Source organism: Leuresthes tenuis, unplaced genomic scaffold, assembly GCF_036924035.1.
Source record: "Leuresthes tenuis unplaced genomic scaffold, fLeuTen1.0.hap1 SCAF_17, whole genome shotgun sequence".
In the NCBI taxonomy this organism is placed as follows: Eukaryota; Metazoa; Chordata; class Actinopteri; order Atheriniformes; family Atherinopsidae; genus Leuresthes; species Leuresthes tenuis.
In genome coordinates, this window is record NW_027325371.1 from 21,831,870 (window position 1) to 21,852,351 (window position 20,482).

The 20,482-nt window shown below is 41.4% G+C and overlaps 1 protein-coding gene across 5 annotated transcripts in view; it reads right to left on the bottom strand.

Annotated features, from left to right (window-relative positions):
* caskin1 (CASK interacting protein 1) overlaps nt 1–20,482 on the bottom strand; it is a 121,563-nt gene that overhangs the window by 58,462 nt on the left and 42,619 nt on the right. For all 5 annotated transcript variants that reach the window (XM_072368648.1, XM_072368646.1, XM_072368650.1 and 2 more), the window contains exon 2: nt 5,492–5,543. In XM_072368648.1, coding sequence (XP_072224749.1) covers nt 5,492–5,543 — 52 coding nt within the window. The remainder of the gene's footprint in view (nt 1–5,491; nt 5,544–20,482) is intronic.

Genomic DNA, 20,482 nt, shown 5'->3' on the forward strand with positions numbered 1-20,482 from the left:
GTGTAAGAAATATAACACGCAATATCACAGATAATAATCAGTCAGCTGAATTATGCTTGTTTTAAAATTCAAAATGAGAATGGCTTTTGTTTTTGGATGTAGATGAGACTGGACCTTATATCAACATTTGGGATTCTGGTGCCTCTTTATGCGAATCTTGTTCCCATTCAGCAAAGCGAGTCCTCATAAAAAAGGAAAACTTTTGGACATAAATGCACTTATTTCAGTTCTTCCTCACACTATAACACTGACCATGCATGCAAATCACTATATTAATGGCTGATGAAAAATATGAAAAGGAGGCCAAAACAAAAGAAAAGTATGAAAAATTCCTAAATTCGCAACAGAAAATACTTTTTTTTTGCTCCCCAGTTTCTGTAACTTAACCAGCTTTGTCTTAGCAGTGTCGCACTCCTGCTCCACCGTATCAGAAGCAGTCAGTTGAGGTGGTTCGGGTGCTGGTTAGGATGCCTCCTGGTCACCTCTCTTTAGAGATTGTTCGGGCACGTCCAACTGGGAGGAAACCTCAGGGCCGACCAGAACAAGCTGGAGGGATTATATACATCCCATCTGGCCCGAGAACACCTCTGTATTCCCCAGGAGGAGCTGGAAAGTCTCTGCCCTCCTCGACCTGTTGCTGCCGTAACCTGACCTCAGATGAGTAAAAAATAACGGAACCACAGAACAGGTTTGACTGCAGGAGCACCATGTTCCTCCAGCTGTTTTTCTTTGTCCTGCTCCCTTTTTCCAACTTTTTTAAAGACACGCTTTCAACATTTGATGTTTTTTTTGTTTTTATGTTTATTGTATACAAAATATTGCTTCATAAGATTTGTAAATCAGTGCATTTTGGTATTTTTTTTACATTTTGCATCCCAACCTTCTTAAAACTGAGGGTGTAAAGTCACAACATCGTAGAAAAACGGGATTTGTTGAGTAAAATTTATTTTGGTGATTCAGCTGAGTGGACAAACCATCTTAAGTGCAGGTTCAAATGTCTTAAGATGAGAAATCCCACTTGCAAAAGGAAAACACGGCACTTGAAATTAACCAGAAAACTTCAAATATTTCTATTCATTGGAACAGTAAATGAGGTCAACAGAAATTCAAATAATAGATTTTGTTGTTTTTGTCATGCCATGTTTTGGGTTTTGTTCTTGTCTTCTTTTCAGGTTTTAGGCTTTTTTCTTGTCATGTTTTTTCCCTTGTCACATTAGGTTCACTCAAGTCGCCTGTCTTTGTTTCACAGCTGCACGCCATCCTCAATCACCTCCCCACAGCATCTAGTTTCCAGGTTTCTCTGAGTTCAGGGCAATAATCCTCACCTCGCCTCATGCATCAAGTTCCACGGAAATTGCTAAAACCTCCATCACATTTCTCCACAGATTGCGGATGGACTCCGTCCTTGTGAAATGGTCGGAAAGTTTTTTGATGTGAGCTCTGATGGAGTGGACGATGGCAGCGTCCACACCTGAGTCCTGCAGTAGCATCAGTGACTCCAGAACCCTTCTGCTGAAGAACTTTTCCTGCAGCTCCTTCACGATCTTCTTGCTGACTTTCTCGATCTTTTTTGTGCTCGGGTAAAAATCTTCAGCCACAGTAAGTCCCACCATGGCTTCGTTGATCAGGCGCCTGGTGTGGGAAATCCACTCCTGCTCACTCCGCTTCTGCAAAGCCTGACACCGGGTCATTATCCTCACCGTGAGAAGAGTGACAAAAAGGCGGAGCTGATCGTTGGTTTCTGACCCCTCTGTAGCGTCTGGGGGATGAGGAGGATCTATCATTGTTGGATTTTCAGTTATAATTGTGCTTTTCCCTGCTGTATCTTCACATACAGGAAATTCTGCTGGCTCAGTCATATTGAGTGTGTTCTGGTTCTCTATCTTGACGATGATTTCTGCTCTAAGCATTCAGGCAATACTGAAGATTCTGAAGTTCCAAAGATATGATCCAGAACACAAATTATGCTCCAAAGGGATGACGTCACAGTGCTTTGAGAAAGAACTGTGATGACGTCACTCACGTGTTTCTCTTACGTATTGCACTCATTTTGATGTCTCTGTGTTATGACCCTCTGCACATTCCTCAGAAACACGTAGATCCTGATTGGCTGGTGATCGTCACGTCACGTCACGTACGTAACGTAGCTGACTGCGCTGCCGGGAGTATCCCCGCTGCTGCGGATGGCGCCAAAAAACATGCAATGAGGCTTCGGTCCTCGCGGGAGCTTGAATGCTCTCAAATTTGTAATTGCACTCACACGGAACATACGCAGTGCCAACAAAGCGCCACGACCCTGATCTGCCGCTACATGGGTAACTAACACCAGTCTACAGGCCAGAGAGGCCAAAGTAGAATCAGTCAGCCTACCGTTTGTACGGAGAGAGAAGCGTGCTGCGCTCACTTCAGCCTGGGTCCAGCGGACAATATGGCGGAGACAGCGGCCTCAGTTCGAGTTATTTTGAGTTTTTTAATTGGTAGAAACTTCAGACAACTAAATGTACACTCTCAAGCACATAAGAAGGGAGTTGTCCTTAAAATGTACCCTTTAACCGATAATGCAAAAGAATAAGGAAGTGCATTATAAATGTGAGAAAATGTATTGTAGATTTGCTGAAGTACCTCGTCACGCCTCCAGGTGGAACCTCACACTATTTAACGATGGCGTTAACGGGAGTGGTGGGTGTTGAAGGTTATGTGAATTGAGCGCAGCTCCCCCCTGTGCACCTAAGCAACGTCACCAGTCTCACCCTGCAAACTGTGACATTCATGAGGATGAACCCCGAAGCTGAAAGTCGTGAAAATCATCTGTTAAGATCTGTGACTTAGCTAGCTACACACGGTTCATGCTAAAGCTAAAGTAGGATTTTCAAACGCTAGCATAAGCATAACCTTACTGTCTGACAGCAGCAGGTGGGCAGGGTTACATGCTACCAACAGTAAAGAAATGTATCAGCAATTTTGTTTTGAGGGGAAAAAACAGCAACAGACTTCCAGAAAAAAATGAAGATCCCAAATCTTTTCTGCCCGCCCCCGTGGCTTTTAAATTTGGATTTCTCCGATAAGCAGTTTTCAGGCTACAGTGCTGTGTACAGTCATTAAAATTGACCAAAGCATGACTGCAAAATATCTGCTTCTGCATCTGTCACAAATGAGCTGCATCAGGCTTTTAGATAGCAAAGCAATGAAACATATCCAGCTTTAGTCAAAATGAAAAATGTGGCCAAAAACAAGATTTACTATCTGAATGTCCATTCTCTAATGTAACTGCATGTAGCCCACTGGATCTGACTGGCATCAACGTTGAAAAGTTGCTTGTGCGATGAGACATTTGGAGAGCAGCAATGGAAGAAGAGAAGTAAAATTTGAGTTGCAAATAATCTCATGGCCCTTACTTTCTGATACGGCAGTCACAAATTCATGGGGGGGGGGTTCTCAGCCTCCCTTTGTACCGCTGCTATTATCCTTCTCTTTCATTCATTAGATCCCATTTGAGCATCAGAGCCATTCAATAATAGAACATGATGAGACCATAGTACATCACAGAATAAAAGATTTTTTATTTTCTTGAATCCATTGTGACTTGTTCAGATTTGGTGAAAGTGTTAACAGATTTTGAGGAAATCATCAACACTACAAACAGCTGCAAGATGAATGTTTAAGCAGCTTTGAATGTAGAAATACACAAGTCCTTTTTAAATACAACTCGATGCCTACCAATGGAACTGTGTAATATGTTGTGAAGGTTACTCCATGCAAAGTGCACAGTATATAAAGAATAGTAGGTCAGGCCGAGTCAGTTTCATTTACCATAAATTTGCCTCAAGGAACTTTGTTGTCTGTACCGCACACGTCGCCCTCTGTCCTTTGACCCATGATTTGGATAAGGAAAAAATTCCAAGGAAATATCCCTTTTCCAGGTCAGACGGATGTTCAGTTGATTCACAGAATAGACTAATAACATGTGGTATTTAAACTAGTATAAACAAATATTGGGGCCTTAATACCCCCCCCCCCAAAAAAAAAAAAATTAAAATTGGGATGTTGTGTAATACTATGTTTAATGTTTTATTCCCCATTTGAGGGCTCCAGACTCCAATTTGTCTTTGAATGCAGCACTATACCCAAATCTGCAAGAACAAAAATCAACTTTTAACATCTGTAAAATGATGCCCATTGAAGTCACTGTTCTAAAGATTATTGTCTCTAAACACTTAAAACACAGCTGCTGTTTTAATAACCTGGACCTTCAACACGTGACATAAAAGATTAATCAGTACCAACTGTGTTTGGTCAAGCTACAGATGAGAAAAAGGTAAGTATTTGAGAATAAAATTGCTAATTTAGTACTTGCTCTCATTTTGCTGGATCTGAGCTCAGCTTGCTGTGTGTAGCTGTCTACTGTTAGCTCTTAGGCTATCTACTGTAAAATCTGCCACATGGTTATAATGTGCTTTAGGGGTTACTGAGTACTACCAATCTCAAAAAAGGCATGTCCACTTTAATTTGAGGCTGTAAGGCAACAAAATGGGAATATGGTAGATGGTTTACACTTATGTAGCCCCTTTGTAGCCTTGTTTATGTTCTAAAAAGTGCTTTACATGCTTTTCACATTTGTCCATTCAAACACAAATCTTCATATACAGAGTGTGTGTATATGAATACACATACATAATATAAGACATACTTTATTGTTACCCCCAGGGAAATTCAGTCAGTATTAAGTATATATCTGTATACACACTGCATGTAGTGTGCATATGTTTACTGTCTGTGCACGAAATGTGGGGCTCAGTTCTGCATGTGTGTGTAATGATGGGGATCAGACCACCAGCATTTCGGTTGGAAGGCGACCACTCTTCAGTACTAGCTGAGCCACCCACAGCCACCTCAAAAACCCCAAACCCTATTTGGAAAAACTGCCAAAAGGGGTCAGTGTGTTTTTTAAAGCACTGTACGTCCCTACAAACCCTTTTCATATAACTCATGTCATCCCTTGACTGGAACATTTTTCTTTCTTGTTTCTGTCTTCTGCAGCCACGATTAATTAACACCAAGGGCTTATGATAAATGACCTCTTCTTACATGGTGATTCTGTTTAAAAAAAATAATAAATTCAAACAAAAAATGCAGTCTGTCTTTCCACATGTTCTCTGTTACATAATGAAACCCGACTGCACGAATATGGGCCACTACTCTCTGTGTGAGGATTTCCTCAGCGTTGTTGTCTGTTTCATGAACTCACATAGGCATGAAGCCAAGCGTTGCACAGATGCATACGTTTTAATAACAAAGCAGGAGCCAAGAGCTCAGGAGACACACATCTGTAAGACTTTCATATGAATTCGGAGGAACGGTGGGAGAGGGGAAGCAGGAGAGAATGATAGGATGAATGCTAAGAGATGGGACCACTTGCCGTTGATGAAGAGAGAGACAGAGAGTGATTGATGGGAGAAATGGATAACAGGAGGAGAAAGAGGTGGTTACTCACCCATCCGTATCCTGGAAGTTGACATTCACTTTCTTTGCTGAACCGAGGAGCTCTGAAACAAATGAAATGGACCATCAGTGCATTTCTGTGTAACACCTGACTGCTGCCTATTTACAAGCATTATTAGTGTTGCATTCAGAGTTTACACTGAAAATATTATTTTACTCCACAGTGGTATTTTTTGATTTCATGTATTTAAAAAAACATTATTCTCCTTGTACTTATATATTTCCCTTGAATAGAAACAAAGAGGTCTTTCATTGATTGTGAGTCATATTATCGTCACATTTTCCCTGTCAGCTGTACACATTAAAGAATGTCCTTTCCTCTAATTTAGGCCCCCACAGTGATAATCTCTGTACGTCATTCTGAAAAATGATGTCATGCAAAGCAAGCCCCCCCCCCCCCCCCCCCCCCCCCGTGCCTGTGCATGCAGTGAGGTCAAATGAAAAAAAAAACTCACATTCAAAACCTATAAATAGCAACATGGTTTAAAAAACATGCAAAATGTTAAATTTTTAAAAAATCCAAAAGCCAAAAAATATCTGTGGCTATAAAAATGCCACAAAAAACACTTTTTAAGTGGTGTTATGTCTGTCGCAATAAAAGTTGAGGGGATACAATGTACTCTGTGTTAGCCTTTTTAGAAGTATCTTGTGACAGAGATGGGGACTCGACTCGAGTCACACTTAAGTCGCACAAACAAAGACTCGAGACTTGACTTCAGACTTGCCCTCAAAAGACTTGAGACTTGACTTGGACTCGACGTATGGCACTCGTAAACAATCTTCATGTCATGAAATGATTGTTTCTGATCTTTATTTCATTCATTCTGATGTATGACAAGGCTGATGGCAGGCTGAGCGCAACATAGCCTCACGCATGCGTGCTGATATCAAAACTACTCTAACTATGGCAACATCAAGCTCAGCTGGAACTGTGCCATATGTTGTCTGTGTTTTAAGACTCAGCTGAGAATCTGCATTTTGTCCTTCGGTGAGAGCCCACACCGAATGGCTGTTTGGCATAGCAAATGAGCGCATGAGACAGGAGGTGACAGCGAGCAAACGGGTAACTTAACATGTTGCACGCAATCCCTTCTCATTTGTCATCTTTATATCTCAAAAACAAGCAACACTTACACAACAACACATCCATATTCACTGCTGGTTCTCCATGTCTGCCCATAAGAACCCTAATGGCCCTTTGTGAGAGAGATCACTCTGATTGGCTGTTTAGCATAGTGAATGAACTCTGTAGTACATTAATGTGATGTGAACTGCTATTTTCCAATGCAAGAAGCTTAAATGCTTAACTTATTAAAAGCATACATGTTCAAAAACAAGCCATGTGATGTGTACGCTTAAATGGACATCAACATTTTTTAGTCGAAACACTTTGGAACATGCCAAACTGAACTAGAACTATGTTGGATACTAAAAACTGAACTTATAATGACTTGACTATACAAAAATTGTTTTGTTGACTCCTGCTTCATCTTTGTAGTATGTTCAAGTGCAAAGTTAATGACAATGTTTAAGACGATCCCTTTCCCCTGTGAGATGTTCCAGCTCCTCTTGGGGGATCCCAAGACACTTCCAGGCCAGAAGGGATATATAATCCCTCCAGCAAGTTTTGAGTCTGCTCCCAGTTGGACTTCGCCTCCAAAGGGAGGCAACCATGAAGCATCCTAACTAGATGCCCGAACCACCTCAGCTGACTCTTTCGATGCAGAGGAGCAGCAGCTCTATTAAGAAGGGTGAGGGATCACCCTAATTCTATGGCCGAGGCCAGCCACCTTCTGAAGGAATCCCATTTCAGCCGCTTGTATCTGCGACCTCATTCTTCTCTATCCAGATCTCGTGACTATAGGTGAGGGTTGGAACAAAGATGGAGCAGTAAATCGAAAGCTTTGCCTTCTGGCTCAGCTCCCTCTTTACCACAATGGACCGGAGCAGCGCTGTCATTATTTCTGATGAAGCCCCAATTCATCTGTTCATCTCTTGCGCCAATTTGCCATCACTGGTTGACAAGCACTCCACCATTTTCCAGTTGGGAACTACGACCTTGGATTTGGTAGAGCTGACAAATGCTCAAAAAACCTTGAAAATTGCCTATACTTAATATCAGAAGTTGGTCTAATAACATGAGCGCAGTCTAGAAGAACTGTGTAATTGTTTAATCTTATCATATTCAAGCTAGCGGCAGTCAGGTGGCTTGGATGAACTCTGTACGATGCCTCATCTTTGAATGTGGTATCCTCTTCTCCCAGACACTGTCTCACAGTGGTAACGATGACGTCATTCCCTCATTTACTCGCTCTATCTATCGCAGCTCGGAGGATCTGGTGACTGAGAGCACCGTCACAGCCAATCAGCAGGCTTCACAAAAAACAGTGACAGCCGCCGGAGTGACTTAGTAGGAGGAAAAGGATGTCAGAAAACGCAGGAAGTTTGATGCAGGTCGAGTTTATTGTTCGCACACAAACTCACAGACCAGTGGAAGCACACATACATATGCTCACATTAATGCAAGTGTAAGAGTGCACTGAGTCCACCAACAGAACATTCTGCTGCTTTCCCCCTCATTATTTTTCATCCTCTGCCCTTTGTTTTTATATCTTCTGTTAGCTGATGGTGCAGAATTGAGGCACACAAAGATGAGCCTGCAGTCTCCCTTTCTCTCTCACTCTTTCCCTCATTCCAAACACACACACACATACTCCCTCTAGGGTGCAGGAAACAGGACAGTCGCTCTATTGTAGAGGAGACAGCTCCCAGCGCCACTGGGAGAGGAACATTGATTTCCTTACAGACTATTTCTGGCCACTGAATGCAGGGATTCACTCACTCTCATATACACAAACACAAGAGCTTTGAAAGGCAAAGTCTCATCCTGTGTGTGTTGTGACAGATTATGTGCATCCATTTATTCGGAAGTGGGGAGAAGTTGTGGTAAAAAGGAGGAAAAGTTCAAAGAGGCTGGAGAATAGGACAAGCTTTTTTTTTTCTCTCACCAACAGGCGAAACACAATAGCTGGCTTCTTCTCAAACAGACAAAGCACACACACTGGTCTCTGTGTACAGTCTTCTTCCATCTGTTTTATAATGCACCAACCCCGACCTCCTGACCCCATAATATCATGGCAACCAGCCATCAACCATGACCCCTGCCTCCACATAGCTCAGTTACATCACAAAGCCTTTGACAAAGACCTTTGTGACTCAGCTCATCTGCTTTTTACAAGCTACCAAAAAAATCCACCTCACAGGCCATCTTCTTTCTCACTGGTGGATGCACTCTGACTCCAGCTGCCTCACCTGTGTCCCCTGCTGATATCTCTCATTTCCTTCTCAACACCTTCAACATATGATAAATTAAAATATCAGTACAACGACTCGATAGACATCGGTACGATGGGTCACTTATACTTTAAGGCTACTTTAAAGCCATGAGAGAGTTTTTTGGTGGCAAAAACTTTCAAATGTAAAATTTTGAGGCGCTCAAATGACTTTTTAGGGGACTGATAGCTGCTGCCGCTGGACTTTAAGGGCCTTTTCCGAATACCTCACATCAACACGACAACGGCACACCACCCATTTTGTAAACTCACAGTTGTTGCATAGAGATGTCAACTGTAGCCGGATAGTTTATTATATTTTCCAGCTGTCTCATTGGAAACCACTTTTAACATAAAATCTATGGCTGCATAATAAAAGTGTTCCAAAGACAAAATGTCAGCATCTGCTCATAATTCACTCATGAAGAGTTACGAGGCAGCATTTTGCTTGTACTGCAGTCTTACTTGATTCCTGCACAGTTGCCAACTTTAAGTTAGCTGCTGCAGTGCAATATTTCTCTCTGTCTGGATGGATATATACTATATTAATAGTAATTTCATCTAATGATGCCTCTAATAGATCATCTAATTATAACCAAAATCTGCTGTGCGTTGCTGACTAAATCTTTTAATTAGTTTATTTATGATTTGTTGCAGACTGTAAACTGTCCATGTGTGATATAATTTCTAATTCTCTTGTTTTTCTTCATAGGCAACTGGTTGCTTTATTTTCAGTTCTTTAATGATCATTTAGAGATGGCCAACTTGAAAAAGAGGCAAATTGATACAAATAACAGCGTTCTGTAAAATTAGCAGATGAATACATTACATGTGAGGGTGTCACTATTTGGTGTAAAAGAAGCATCTACGAAAGCCCCTCAGACTCAGGACCAAAGGCCCTGGCTCACCACTTTGTGCTAAACTGTGTCAGAGAATCATCTGTAAGATAAGAAAGACTGCACAGAACTTTGGTCTTACAACATCTACGGTGCAAAACTCTGTGAAAAGATTCAGAGTCTGAAAAGTTCCAGTGCACAAAGGCCAAGGACCTTCCTGACCTTCCGGCAGCACCGTATGAGAAACCACCGTGTCACCATGATCAATACAGCAGAGGACCTTCGAGAACCATTTTCACTCAACGCAGTCCACCGCTGGATCCAGAGATGTGAACTGCATGACATAAGGAGGAGGCCATGAATCGACTGCACAGAAATGCAGAAGAGTTGACATCTGTGATCAGGGAAAGATGCAAAAGCCAACATCGATGGCATGGATGATGTCATATGAAGGTAACGCTGATACAGAGACTTTTGGAAACGTGCAACCATCAAGGTGACATTTTACGAGGAAGACAACATGTGTCTCCTACTGAAAATGTATGGAGCATCGTGAAGAGGAGAATCAGGCGACAACAGCCATGGACTGTTGAGCAGCTGAAATCTTGCATTAAGCAGGAATGGACTCGGACTCCTGTAGTGTACTCAGTCCTCAAATGGTTAAAATTCTCAATAACAGGAAGGCTGATGTAACACAATGGTAAACGTGCCTCAATCCAAACTTTTTTTTAAGCGTTATGCTGGCATCAAAAATTTGAAATATGTTTGTCAGTTGAACAGATCGATAATCATTTCATTTCAACTCGTATTCTTTGTTGCTTTGGAAAAAAAAAACTTTACAACTTTTCCGAAAGTTGTGTTTGTGTCGTTTCAGTGCTGGTAAATCAGACCAGTTATAGATTCCACAGTGAGACTCCATTTCAGTCTGCGATAGATGTGGCACAGCAAGCCAAAATGGCTGAGTCAGGACTGATCCATTATGTCAAAAATCAGAAAAACAAAACTTTCATGTTCAGAAATACTGAAGCTGCGTTAAAAATTCCTCCGGTTTTGGATTTTTTTTTCTTTAAGGAAGTAAGAAGTCCTGACAGGATAATCGAAAATGTTTAAAGGAAAACAAGTGAGTTCAGTGGAGTCGGAACAGACCAGTAATGAGACGTCTGCAACTATCACCCCAGGAAGAAGTCAAAACCGACAACAAAAACAGTTCCGACATCTGAACATGCTGACAGACAGCTCATGTCAAAATCACTATTTTCTGCACTGCATCACAGCAGATCTCATAACAACCAGTTTAACCACAGGCATGGAAGAACACACAACTGGAGGCACAAATAAATAGCATAAAAGTTGCAAAAAAAAGACCACACACATTCAAACATTCACGTGGTTTCAAAACCCAGGCTTATTCAAAAGAGTGAATGGCTAAACCATCTGCTTCACATGCCAGCTGCGAGGTTTCCTGAACTCTACCCAGCCAGACCTGCCTGAGGAGGGGAACAGTACCTGCAGCTCACCGGCAGATTTCAGAAGCCACAGTAAGGTCAAAAAGAAATGAAACCCTGCTTTTCCTGCTGCTGTAGCTCAATGGTGTACTCGCTCGGTGAAGAACTCGTACTGATTCAACTTGCTGTAGCACGAAGATTTTATATAGACAGATGACGTCCATATCCAGAGGTGGAGAGTGGGAACAAAATATGATGTTATTTTTGCCACAATGGGCCATTTTATTCAGGACGCCATCTTGTTGACTTAAGTCGACCATGGCACTTAGGGGGTTAATTCTAATGTTTTACATATCATACATGATGCTCGTCAATAGGTCTTGATATTGGATAAATGCAACCTCAGATAAACAACACATATATCATCGTATATGTTACACCATCATTATTCATTGGCTAAAAACTAAGCCAAAATACAGAAGCAGTGTGTGAGCAACCCAGTCCACCCCATGATTCAACAGCTTGTAGAACCACCTTTAACAGTAAGGCCTCGAAATAACCCTTTTTCGTATGATGTTATCAGTCTCTCACATCGTGTTCGAGTTCATGTTGGACTCAATGACTGCAAGGTGTTCAGGTCCAGTGGCTTCAAAACAAGCCCAAATCATCATGCCTCCACCACCGTGCTTGACAGCTGGTCGAGGTGTTTGTGCTGATTTGCTGTGTTTGGTTTTCTCCAAACATGGCGCTGTGCATTAAGACCAAACATCTCCCCTTCGGTCAGAGCTCGCTACAAGAACAACCTCGTGGTGAAGTTCGCAGACGACACAGAGGTGGTAGGACTTATCACGGGGATGAGACGGCGTACAGGCTGGAGGTGGGTGACCTGACATGGAGGGGCAGGTGCAACTACCTCACCCCCCTCCCCTCCTCACGACATAGAGGGAGCAGCTGTGGAGACGGTCCCCTCCATCAGGTACCTTGGGGTACACCTGACCAACAACCTCACCTGACACATCAACACCATGGCTATCATTAAGAAAGCCCACCATTGCCTCTTTTTCCAGAGGAGGCTGAAGAGAGCAGGACTGGGTGATGTCCCCAGGTCCCTCTACAGCTGTGTGGTGGAGAGTGTCCGGACTTCCTGCTTCACTGTGTGGTATGGCAGCTGCACTGTGGCAGAGAAGAGAAGAGGTTGATAAAGTCTGTCCAGAGGACCATCGGGTGGAGCTTGTCACCCATCGGGAACATCTACACCACCAGATGAACTGTTCACCCCACTGCTGTCCGGAGGAAGGCTGCATTGCAAAAGAATATCCAGACTGAGAAACAGCTTCTACCCGGATGCAGTCGGACTGCTAAACTGCTCCACCCCCCCAAATACTGAACACTTTGCACGTCAGCAACATACCTTGATGCCACAGCATGTCATTTGCCTCTGTTAATTGTTGCTGCTGTGCACTGACCACCTTTTGTCTACTTTATTCTATCTTATACTTATTTTAGTTATTTTATTCTAGTTTCATTCTACTATTTTACCTGTTATTGTTTAGTCGTGACACTGCACATAGCCATAACTAAGAAACTGTGTTTCGTTCTTATCCTGTTAAGTGGTTTGAATGACAATAAAGCTGAGTCTGAGTTGGATCTGTCCACTGTGACATTGTTCCAGACGTCTGGTGGTTTGTTCAGATGCAGCTTTACAAACCTAAGCTGTGCTGCCATGTTCTTTTTAGAGGCTTTCTCCTGCAACCCTTCCAAACAAGCCATACTTGTTCAGTCTTTTTCTAACTGTGCTGCCATTAACTTTAACATTTAACATGCTAACTGAGGCCTCCAGAGTCTGACATGTAGCTCCTGAGGTTGTATGTACCTAATTCAAGACTTGGTAGGGACCAGGTGATTTCTTTTTTTAATTGAGACCTTGTATAAAACATTTGAATTAATGAAAGAATGCACGCTTTGTATTTCAAATGACTGTGTCCTTGATTGGAAATCTGAGAATTGACTTTCCCAGGGAATCAAAGCTGCTCTGAAACAGCTGAAGGCAAGTCATTTAGAGTGAGAAACGCAAATAGAAATCTGATATCACAGAGTCAATTAAAAATGTTAAACTCTGAGAGACTTCAGAAAGTTTGCTCTATAAGTGCACCAGTCAGGACTTTTCATACAGCATTTGGAAACAAGTTAAACAAGCAACTAAAGAGAACAGAATGCAATGTAAAAATAGTCCACTTTTGTACCCTGTTTGTCTGAATCTAGTTCATTTCTCTGATTACCTACTGCGACTCCCCAGCTCGGTTTTCCTGTTCTTCCCACACTGTTAGCATGCAGCAAGTTGGTGTAAATAACAATATTACATTTCTTTCTTTTTTTTTTTTTCTAACAACCACCCCTGTTGCAACTAAACTCAGCGAACTGCGTGCTAAAGTGTTGAGTAAGGTAATAGCCTAATCCAATCTAGGCTTTTAGCAATTAGCATTATCACAAATGCTGTGAAATGATGCTGGGGTTCACTTCACCCCTGCAAGTGACATTTAAGTGTGTGTGTGAGTGTGTGAGTGTGTAGGTGGGGGGGGGCTCAGTTAACACAACAGTCCACTCTGCTCACTCTGCTCTGCTTTTCATGCCCTGACGCTGCATCGATCGCTCCCTCTCAACGCGTTCTGGGCTGAGGGTTTTGAGCAAGCGACCATGCTCAAAAAGGTCAGAAACATCCATGTGCCAAACATTAAACACATTCAAGGAATGTAAACCAAGATGCTGTGGGGTTCAGTCTCCGTTTTTCTTCCTCGTGGCAAAAATGGAATCATTTTATCCTCACGCAGGAGGGAAAGGAAGCAGTGTTGCTTCTTTTCTTAATGTGCTGCCCTCCAACGTCTCGAGTGTAAAGATTATCTTTAAACAAGGGAATTTTACATGGCATACTTTTACGTCACATTGAGGATACAAAAGACAGATTCCCCAGCTGTTTTCGTCCGTACTTTTCATCTCTCTCCACACTTCCACTTTCCTCTGCTCCTTAGAGTTTCTCTGGCAGTGAGGATGGAAAACAGTGCACTGAGCTCTGGAGTGCTTTCTAAAAGCAGACCTGTTTTCTTGGCTCTGATCGATCTGTCCTCACCACCCCCTCCCTCCTCTGACTATTCCCTTCATGTCTCTATCCCACTTTCTGCCTTTCACTTTTTTTTCCTCTCTTCTTGGAACATCCTTCCCTTCAGTCCTGAGACTGAAGAAGGGGACGGCACCTCTTTTTAGTCTCATGCAATCATTTGTTCTTGGGTATGACAGCAGCTTCTGTCTTCATGCATTTCTATCCTGTTTTATCAGAGTGGACTGCAAACGTAACCTGAGCATTATCTTTCAGAATTAGACCACGAATGTTGTAAAACGACACTCTCATGCCTGTTTAAGCCCTCCATTTGAATACAAAAGACAACAAATCTTCCTTGAGTGACCTATTGCTCTCAGGTGGGTCACCAGAGAACATTTGGCCATTTTGAGAACCAACCAAGACATTTCATAGTTAGGTGACCAGACGCAGAGGAACATAACAAAAGAAAAACATTTTTAAAGATGCTTTTTGTATTATTACTCCTTTAAACTTTTTCAGATCCTTTCACACATTTTTTAACTCACTGATTTCCAGCCAGTAAAACTGCCTCATTTCTATTTCTCTGCCACATTGATGTGTTTCAGAACAAAAATAAATCTTCAAAGACCTACAACACAGAGCAGCAAACAAACTGAGCCCTCTAGCTGGTGGCACGATGTAGCATTTAGCTCACACAGTAGAGGATATTTCCCTGATGAAGTTTGTGGAAACCTAATTTGCCTTAAAAAGTTTATGCCTGTCTGAGGTCAACAATAAAGTCCTTTGAAATGGTCCCTTGGGTGTGTATTTGTTCCATTAGGCTGTGTTCCAAACATGCGATAATGGCCTCAATACTTAGACCAATTATTCTGGGAACCCTGAGAGGCAAGTGAAGGAAAGATTTGATGATTTTTTAAAATCTTTTTAAAAAAAAAAAAAAAAAGTGAGGCTCAATTTTCTGTGTTTGTTTTTGTAATACTCTTTTCTACCACAAGAGGGAGTCTAACCAAACCACTGCCCTTGAACAACATATTAAGTGTACAATCTAAGGTCTGGACCAAGAAAATATACCGGGATCTAAAAAGATATAAAACTCTTACCTCGATCCTCATCAATTAAAAAAAGAAAATAAACAACAAATAAAAATAGTGTCAGACTGGTGAGGAAAATGAGCAAAACGAGCATTGCTCGCCTACAGCGAGGAGAAAAAGTTAGAAAATAAAGTTTTCTTTTTTTTTTTTACCTTTTGGAGTTCATAGTGTGGAAAAAAAATGAGATTTAGACAATGGATGACCAGTCGGTCTTCGGGCTTCTACAAAATGTCCCATCCGTTGGGCTCCATCACATTTAAAAGAATGTGATGCAGCCCATGTAGGGAAATTTGAGTATTATAGTTCTGAGTACTGCAGCTCATATAAATCATCCATCCATCCATCCTCTATACCGTCAATCGGGTAGCGGGTGGGCTGGAGCCTATACCAGCAGTCATCGGGCGAAAGGCGGGGTACACCCTGAACAGGTCGCCAGTCCATCACAGGGCCACACAGAGACAAACGAGACAAACAACCATGCACTCTCACACTCACTCCTACGGACAATTTAGAGTCACCAATTAACCTGACATGCATGTTTTTGGATAGATAGAACCCTTGGAGAGAACCCACGCATACACGGGGAGAATATGCAAACTCCACACAGAATGGCATGAACCCTCTGGCTGTGAGGTGACGGTGCTAACCACCACACCACCGTGCTCATATAAATCAGTCACAACTAAATACTGAAACAGTCAGAAACATGGAAAAGAATTGACCTCTAAATGAATCAACTGGTGCTTCTTATTCTCCTGTTGCTTCCTGTCAACATAATAAATACACAATGTTATTTTTTTCTTTTCCCAATATATATTTTTGCATAATTTATAAAAAATGACTGAAAAATCAGTTATACGATGCTAAATAATTTCATTTTGGATGTTCAGCTTGTTTTTTTTCACAGTAATCCAAGAAGCTCAGGATGGTAGATAAACCCGGAGAAGGCGTAAGGGAAAGGGAGAATTTTGAAGTCAACAACCAATTTATTAGCACTTCAAAACGCAGGCTGCATTTCAGATCCATTTGAACTTCCTCTGTTGTGACCTGTGTACCCAGGAGCCGGGGACAAGGACATTTGAATACATTCAAGAAATTGTGTGTTTATTTTTAGATTTGTTTGACCATTTTGGGAAAAATGACAACCCGACTTCAAACTTTCATCTTTTAATTTGTCATACTGTCTCAACAAGAGGTTGTACCAAAGGAGCAAATATTTTTCTTCTCTCGTGATCATTGATCATTGTACATGTAAATATGGCTGAATTCATTGCCATGAAGCTGCAGTTATAACAGCAGGATTTCATTAAAACAGAGCGAGAATGTGTTTTGCAGTCTGGTGGAAAAATATGTGAATGAGAGCAGCTTTATAGGGAATTCAGCTGTATTATTATACACTTACACTTGACTGTACAAAAAAGATGGAACTTTGGAGCATGCACAGAATGCACTGGCCTGTTGAGTCTCGCTGAGTATACTTGAAGGAGGGATTCGATGCCCAGCTTTCAGCGCTTTAATTCTGAATGCATTATGTCGGACGAATGTGTGTAAATGCACTTCAAAAGTCCAGTTTTGGTTGGACTAACACAGTGATCTGTTTTTTCTTTTTGAGGCGTCGTGTAAACATACTGACTTTTAGCTGGAAACAAAAGCCATAATCTGAACTTTATACAAGATACCACATATACAACTAGAGTATATACAAGATATAACGTGTTCAGTTGTGTGTGTGTGTTTGTGAGTGGATTGGATATTTGCTTTGCTTTGGACTTTATGAGCTCGCTCTTTAGTTTATGACATCACAAAAGGACATGGCCGCGCCTGTGTGATCAAATAAGGACAGAGGCTTTGTATGAGACATCATATAAGGACAGAGAGGGTAAGACGGGGAGCTCTGCCAACATCATCCTCTGCCTGCCAGATGCACACAAACAACACAAAGTGCTGCATCATGAATGTGTACGCGAACACCGACAGGCAGCTTCACATCCGAACCAAATATACACACACATGACAGTGATTTGTAAAACAAGCACATGGCTTTGACACCTAAGTACAAATAATTAACGTGAATAATTGATCTGAACTGTGTAAATGCCACTGCACAGATGAACTGTGTATATCATAAGCATGTGTGTGTGTGTGTGTGTTAGCATGTTGACTGTCGGAGATTTTTGATCCTTTTTGACCTCTCATCAACCCTTTCAAGTTGGAGATTCCTGAGCAGGTAGCTCACAGACACACACACACACCATCTGCTCACGGTTCACACACACAGAAACGCCTTTACAATTAAGACATGGAAACCCTGTCGTCAGGCACTTGGATGTGAGCGCTAACACATACTGTAGAGCCACACAGGTTTGTACGAACCTGTACTGTTTTTACGTCTTTTATATTCCTTACCAAGATGTAAATTATCCATTTGTTCATTTTTCACTGTATTTTCATGCAGCTTTCATAGAAGATGGAGGAATACTGAAAAGTATTAGATCAAATGTGCATCACTTCTAGAACTCAGTGTTCCGCCAAAGAAGCTAATCCAGCCAGGAATGGCGTAGTGTCGGGAAATTTTAGTTTTAGATCCACATCTGTTTATGTTTTCATCCAACAAAACTAACACTTACTTGGAAGGTGGTACTCTCACCCAACACAAAGGGATGGGTGGGACTGTAAAATATTTAACATGAGATAGTTTGAATATTGGACTGTTTTTTCCTTCTTATTGTCAAACTGTATGAATTCAGAACACAATAGATGTCACTGTTGGTGGTGGCTCCTCTGCTTGGATTCAAGTTAAAAAAGAAACAATGCAGCGGTTCCTGTCTTTCAGACTATCATAAAAATTAAAAGCACGGTAAAGCTGTAAGACACCACTATTTACACATGCCACATAGCACTGCAAATATTCTTGACACACCATCAGGGCTGCTGGATTGCCATCAGAGTTTAAAAACTAATTAGATGCAACATTTTACTCACTATCAGGTTTGAACAGCCAGTCAGGTTAACCAAAAACATCCTTCCTTTCACATTCCAATTCCCCTTATCAGATTGCAATTCAAAAAACCCTAAAAAAAACAGGAGGGTTAGAAAGAAAATAAGTTTTAAAAAAAACATGTATGTAACTGTAAAATTGACTGGTTATTCTACATTGGCTACAGGTGTGAATGTCAGTGTGAACGGTTTATTCTCTCCCTGTGTTAACCTTGACTGTGTTCAAGTTGTCCACTTGTTCACTATGTAGGGAGTCAGACATTTTGTATTGCTGTTCAGAATTTCAACTGAAACCTTCCACTTACAATAAAGTCCGCTTGAGTCCCAATTCTGTACACTAAAAGTGGTTTAGAGAAGCTGTACACTGCATCAGTTGACGTGGACCATCATGCATTGCGACCTCGAGCATGCAAATGTGGAGACTACGAAGCTTGCTAACGCTAGCTACCACCAGTTAGCAACTCATTATTGTGATTTTCTTACACACTGAGTATGCTTCGTGTGCAAAAAAATTTCCTAAGACATCTCAACGATGAAGTGATTAGATTATTTTTGTGTCCTCGACACAGGATTTGAGAAATTATTTGTAAAATATGTTCAGGAATTACTATTCTGGAACTGCTCGGCTAATATAAAAACAGTCGTCTATGAACGGTTGTTTTGTTTTAGATGTTTAATTGCTTTTCTTGGGGAAGATCAGAACTCAAAATGATTATATCAAAGATCTTTATGTACTTGCTAATGTCATGTCATGTTTTGTGTTTTTGATTTTCCTGTCTTGATTATAGTTTTGTTTTCAGGTTTCTGTTAAGTCATTAGTTTTTGCTGTTTCAGTCACTTTTGCCACGTCAGTAGGTTAATCCATGTCACCTGTTTTTGTTCACAGCTGCACACCATCTCCAATCACCTCACCACAGTATTTAGTTTCCAGGTTCATTGCAAAATCCTCACCGACATTGATGCACCGTCATTTCTGTTCATGGTTTGTCACGTCAGGTTTTTGCCTCATGTTATTCATAGCCACAGCCACAGCCACAGCCAGGTTTTGTTTGTTTTACTTCACAGTTTAGATTTATTGTTATCTGGCTCAGCTGCGCTTTATGTCCCTTTTGTTAAATAAATCAGTTTTCCTTTGAAATATCTGCATCTGGGTCCTACCTCCTCCACACCATGCACAACCCCTCTACCCCAGTTGTGACAGCTAATGTGTTTTATACACTATGTTGGGTGACATAAAATCCTGTTAAAATATGGATGTGTGGGAGTTTTAAACGCAATCAAGTTAAAAACAAATCGCTGAGCAAAGTCCTAAGCCAAACAGGTGTAGATTTTGCGCTGTACTCTGAGCAAATCATGCATCGTGACACAGTGAACATTTCACTATTTTACAGCCTGCTGCAGCAGAACTCAGAGAAAATATTGATTTCATGATGTTGCTGCAAACCCATCAGCCAGCAGCCCAACTCTCCCTCTGTCCACACACACAAACACACACGGTCATGCATACAAGTAGGAAGCACTAGGTTGCATAGAGGCGGTTGCTAGGTAACAAGCTTCCTAGCTCTTCCTACACATTGAGAAGTGTGCTGAGCACACACGTAAACACATGGATTCAGAATCATATGTACCCACCCAAACACACACACGTAGAAATACATTCACATTGTTGTGATGAGAGAGGTAAGAGTGATCTCTTTATTTCCAGATGAACTGTTTTAAACAGCATCTGATCCTCCTATACAGACTCCAAGTGAACAAATGGGACTTGGTGGTACCTCTTCTGCTCAGACATTTAGCAAATTCCTGATTCCAGATCAGCTAGATTCAAATCACCTCAGTTCATTAATACTAATTACAAAACTTTCTCTCCAGCTTTTTACTTGTGGCAAAGGTAGCAGCTGTGTATTTTTACAAATCCTTAACAGTACGATTCCCATTTTGTGGGGAGCCCAGTGTGAATCAAAGCAACACAAAGGGGAGCGCTAAGCCATTAAAACAGAGGGCGGTGCAATTAGAAGAGTACACAAAGAAGCAAAACATGAACACATCAATACACCAGAGACAGCAGAATTTATGTAACAAAAGAGTCATTCTAGTTACGGATTCTGTTGAGTTTTATTTCAATAAAACACTTCTAAAAGAACGCTTTCACCTCTAATTGTGCATCGATTTGTGAAGTTTTGAAAAC